Source organism: Lactuca sativa, chromosome 9 (assembly GCF_002870075.4).
Source record: "Lactuca sativa cultivar Salinas chromosome 9, Lsat_Salinas_v11, whole genome shotgun sequence".
Classification (NCBI taxonomy): Eukaryota; Viridiplantae; Streptophyta; class Magnoliopsida; order Asterales; family Asteraceae; genus Lactuca; species Lactuca sativa.
In genome coordinates this window covers 27837198-27842904 of record NC_056631.2, presented here as the reverse complement: position 1 = coordinate 27842904, position 5707 = coordinate 27837198, and the positions used below count along the sequence as shown (strand labels likewise).

Below are 5707 nucleotides of genomic sequence, written 5' to 3'. Positions count from 1 at the left end.
CGTTAATTGGGTAACCGTTTAAAATTAAAGAAAACGACTTATTTAAGTGACAACTTGTAAGTTAAGTGACATATTACACAAAAAATAGTTTAGTTATCAATTCATTTGAAGATTTGGATTAGATGAGTACTGTACAATAATGACATTTTCTCTGTTCCGTATGATCAAATCATTTGAAGATTTGGATTAGATGAGACTCTACACTTTTATCACACTTTACAAATATATGGTAAACATTGTTATATATTTGAAAAGAAAATTGTTTATTATTCTTTGGGTCATTCATTATATTAACAATATCACATGTTCCGATTAGAGGTAAAAGAATGTTAATACGTTGTTATTAAAGGTTCAAAATATAATGCAATTATGGATAAATATAAAATAGATCACGTATATTAATAAAAAAATATACTTATTTTATACAACTAATTTTAGATCCTAACTGCTTTCCAAATGGAACACTCTAAACGATTTTCTATCATGACTTATGAGTTAATTAGTTTCTTTGTTGTTTATATTACAAATTATTTTTCAACTTGGCAAGAGGTAAGTTACAGAAATGATGATTGTACATGAAGGACGATAGTTGTCCTGTATTATTTTGTATATTTAGATACTAAAAACAACATAACTTGCTATATTATTATGGTATACTTAGATAATAAAAACAACATAACTTATTTAATTAAAGTGAAAGAAAGATTTGAACTCAAAATCTCTAAGGTATAATGATGTATCATCTAAAAGACGAGTCCAAATAAATCTCCATCAAACGGCTATGTTATCTTCCATGAGGAAATAGCATAGATCACCCTCCCCTTCCACCCTTGCACCATCCAATGTCCATCATCATCCACCATGAAATCCTTATGAAACCCAATTTTCACCTTCGCCCTTACCTCCTTCATTATGTCTCGGTTCATCGGCATCGCCACAAACCCTGCCCTCTCATTCCTAGTTTGCCACTGCTTATACGTCTCCGGCCTCTCAATCCTCTTTGTTCCTTCACATGCTATCACATTAATCAGTTCCCGACCAATCACCTCCTTCTCAAACAATAACCTCTCCTCGTCTTCACGATGCAATGCTGCCTCAAACATATCGAATAGCACCGAGAAGTTGAAGTAGGCCTCACGGAATCGTGTCAAAAAGAATGGGGTGTTGTAGTTCCCATTCACAACCCCGTGGAGGAACATATGTGGCTTGATAGTCCTTATCAACTTCAAGACTGACTCCCGTGGACACTCCATTGCTCCAAGTACGGTCTCATCGGGTACATTCCTTAATCGATACAAGCAATTAACCACGAGAATCTCGTCCTTGTTGATTTTGAGATCTTCGATTGTAACACTATCCCATTGTTTTGCTATCGCGTGATACTCAAATGGGACGTTGAATCTTTTGCAGTATTCAGCTAGGCGATTTCCTGTCTCTTCAACTCTTTCAGCCGGACGAAAGCCTGACTGAGGAAAATCAATTCCTGTAATCCTAATACTTGGGGGCCCACCGGGCCTTGCTGAAAGGCCCTGAATGAGACAGGGCCATTGGAAACCATATAGGATCCCAAAATCGATGATGTGAAGCTTTGGGGAACCTCTCGCGAGGTTTCCAATCATTTTGTTGGCATAGATATTAGACATTTTCTTGAAAGGGCAAGCCGAGACGTAAACCTGATAAGCTTTAACAATATCGGAAGCGGTGATCTTACTTGAGGCTAAATTTGCATAGAGATCCATTCCGGTGCCTAAAAAACGGGCCTCAAGGGCGTCAGCAAAGTAATGTGCCATTCTCTCCTCAGAATCTCCACGAGGAGAGGAGTGATTACGTATCTTCTTGAGAAATGTTTCTACCCTTGGTGTGTTGTTTGATGAAACGGCTTGTGCGCATTGAGTGAGTAGACTCTTCAAGTCAACGATCTCTTTGTTGGGATCATTTCTCTTTCTTCTTTGTTTTCCTTTGATTAATGGATTCGCAGGGTTGTCAAAGGGACAACAAGCGAGCTCATCATGCAATCCGACTTCCTTTGAGCCAGGACAAAGTAGGAGCTTGTCGATCTTGGCTGTGATTTCAGTATCCATTAGCTCTTCCTCACGACGACCACCCGCTAAGTGCTTGTTACTTCTGTGTTGCTCAAAACCACCACATTCCGAAGGTTGCCGGTTCTTCTTTCCCCTCAGAGAAACCCCTGTCGGATTTCCAACAAAATGGCCTCCCGGACATTGATTCGAAGACAAATTGAGATCCAATGCTTCAATGCTGGAAGGAAAAGTAGGCTGTTTCTGGGCAATAACATCATAGAACGATTTCTCGGTGGCTTGGAGAGCAGAACAATCATGGTACATGGATGATTTGTTGATCAGGTCATCTTCTTCCCCCATGAGCATATCGTTAATGTAATCCAGAACAGCATCAAAGTAGTCGTGTGGAACCGTCGGGTCATTGCACTCAGTGCAGCCACAAGAACACCACCCTTTCTTCTCCGGTGGCGGGGTTTTGTGGCGCACCATTTGACTGTACACCAGCTGAGGGGTTTCGAGCTGTCGGTCTCCGGGAGAGATAGTTTTCCTCAACATGTTATCAACTGGGGTTGGGCATTGAAGCTGGAGGAGGGTGTTCATCGCTGCTGGCTAATGGTGATATGATGGTGGTGGGTGGACTGTGGAGGTGGTGATGTTGATGGTGATGGACTAAAGATGAAGTCAGTTTAATTATATAGAATCCGAAAACCGACATAATGCAGAAGAATGGAAAACAATGTGGATTGAATAATTTTATTAATCAGGAGAGAGATTGTGGATCATGTTACCTAACAAACTAGCAGAGGGATGATGCATTTGGGAGAAACAAGGAGGACGAAGAGATCAATGGCGGTAGTGGACTGGTGGGGACCGTCATATATTAGATGCATGCGGACTAGCTCCGTCAGAATCGTGGGTGACGCAACCGTTCATCACCGGCAAGTGAAGGGCGGCAGTCTGCGTTGGTTAGGTTATTTTTAGGAGGATCCTAGGATGGCTTTGAGTTTCTAGTGATATTCAATTCAATCGTTGCAGAATAAAAAAATAATCCGTTAATTTTTTATAAGGCATGTCAAGTTTAAAGTGATTCCTTTTCTGACATGATGCCGTTTTCAACAAAGGTGCATTTATTTTAGCGGAATCTTATTTGATCCCATCATTGGAGGAGGTTTATTTACCTATATACCAAAAATAATCAAATTAAATATTTTATATAAATAAATTAATCCTATTTAGATCAAAAATATTAAACTTTTCTCCGAATACCATAACTTTCGCAGGTCAACCTCGTTTTTGCATTTCCCATATTACAAAAATGTGTGGTCCTGCAAAATATATATATATATATATATATATATATATATATATATATATATATATATATATATATATATATATATATATATATATATATATATATTAGTTATTTACCCGCGATAAATGTGAATAATTTGTTTCAGGAATTTGTTTTCTTTGGATGAAAAATGATTAGATTCAGTTCAACAATTATTTTGTTCTATGAAATATGTTATATTAAAATAAAACGAAATATATTGACAAATGCAACATAAGTTTCAATTCAACGATTTATTTTTGTTCCAATGCATAATGCATTCTTTAATTCTTTAATGTATTTGTTAATTTTCAAAGTAACATATGCTAATAATAATAAATAATATAATAGTAAACTATAAGCTATAATAAAGAAAACGCACAACGTATTATTCTTTTTCGCAACATGATTATGTCGTTACAAATAGTAGAAATATACGGCTCATAATTACATCGTACAAATAGTAGAAATATAAAGCTCATATATTTCATTATAAAGATTAATATCAAAATTAATGGTTTTCAAAGCTTTCTTTTCGCCCTAATATACGTGAAACAACAACCATTAAGTAAATTTTAACTTTTAAGTATGAGACAAACACAAATAAAAGTTTTATCTTTAGCCCATATAATATACTACTTTTAAGCCACTTTTAAGCTCGCTTGCATATTTATTTTTAATGAAATCCAACTTCCTAATAAATAATGCATTTTATTTAATCGTCTATTTTGATTTGAATCTGAAATAGTTTAATCATTTATTAGTTTATATCCATTATGATTTTAAATTTATTTACATCTTTCAGAAAGCTTTTTAAAAAAATAAATGAATTTGAAAATTACAATCTTCATTATGTTAGTTGCAATATTATTATACAATTTTTTTAATAAAAAATCAACTAAATGATTTTGTGTATTTTTAACATAAATTTTATAACAAAAATTAGCAGGGAGCTAAACTGATACAAAGAGTCCAATGAACAAAAGAAAATTACAGAAACCAAGCATACTAAACTAAATAAACAACTCTAAAAAGACTAAAACAAAGAAAGACATCAAAACCTATGATTGACGAAGAGAAGCAACTCCACAATCATTTGAAAGCAACATAAATTAAGATGATCACAACCTAAATAGGTGATATGTCCATTAACTATTGAGCACTCCATTTTAACCTTTTGACATCAGCAGTGTTTGATAGCACCTCCACAAATATCACCCAAAGTGAAATGAACTTTCAATTAACCACCTAGACTTTGTTTTATCTTAAACAACTTCCCATTAGTGACATTTTTGATTGGTCAGATTCAGTACACATCTCCCCAAACACCACCAGAAATCTTTCATCATAAGATCTTAATCCTTTGTACCAATTATTTTGTTTGCATTTTCAATCAATAGGGAATACATTATACAATAGTATGAAAGAGCAAAAATCACAGTTTCCGTATTTCAAATAACCCCATCAGAAACAGTAACATCAACAATAAGGGTAGAATCGTCCAATGTACGCCAAAATACCATATTACACTCCGTCCTAATAGACTCAGAAGACATTAAACCTGTAGAAGGGGTAGTTTTGTCCAAAAATTTGAAATCAACATCATATATAACATTAAAATCAACTAAAGGGCTTGAATGTGCTTTCCAGAAATAACAATTCTGATTTGTAGGATGTCATATAAAAAGATGTTCCCATTGGAAACAACTCAAAAAAGTCAAAATAAGTTAGTAAAAAATAAATCATTTTAATGGAACAATTATAAGTTTAAAAATTGAAAACTTAAGACCACGCATAAACAAAAAAATGACCCTCATGTTTCCTCTGAAAAACACAAAAAATTCCCGTCCTTTTGATTTTTCTTTCATGTAATGCACATTCTTTCAAAGTTTTAAAGTAACGAATTTGACTACTTGATCTACAAAGATTAAAATCAATTATGGAAACACAATATCATTACTATCTCTCATGTTATGCTTGGGCATGCATATAAACATGGGGGGGCTTACAATAGGGGTAGTGGGGGCACCTGCCCCCACAACAAAAAAAAAAATCAAAAAATAGATGGTTTTTAAAAACAATTTATTTTGCCCTTTCAAAATAACATATTTTAAGTTTTCAATTTTTTTCCCTCATAAAAGAAATTAGATTATTTTTTGGCCTCTCTTCAAAAAATTTATTGGTCCGTCCGTACATACAGACCTTTAAAATATGTAGTCCAATATCCCTTCAAACTTTGGGATTGAGGCAGTTACCTCTCATGTTATGCTTGGGACTATACATATAGTATCCTCATGAATTACAACTTCTAAATCATCACCTACACATGATTATGATGTGTTGATAAAAATAT

General features: G+C 34.4%; 1 protein-coding gene across 1 annotated transcript; it reads right to left on the bottom strand.

Annotated features, from left to right (window-relative positions):
* Positions 1-572: 572 nt before the first annotated feature.
* On the bottom strand, positions 573-3034 carry LOC111902222 (scarecrow-like protein 30). The gene has a single exon (XM_023898074.3). It carries the CDS (start codon positions 2619-2621, stop codon positions 780-782), a length of 1842 nt encoding a protein of 613 aa, XP_023753842.1. The 5' UTR covers positions 2622-3034; the 3' UTR covers positions 573-779.
* Positions 3035-5707: the final 2673 nt, after the last annotated feature.

Coding starts and splice junctions, on each gene's coding strand:
- LOC111902222 (XM_023898074.3), bottom strand. CDS start 2,621: ATGAACACCCTCCTCCAGCTTCAATGCCCAACCCCAGTTGATAACATG.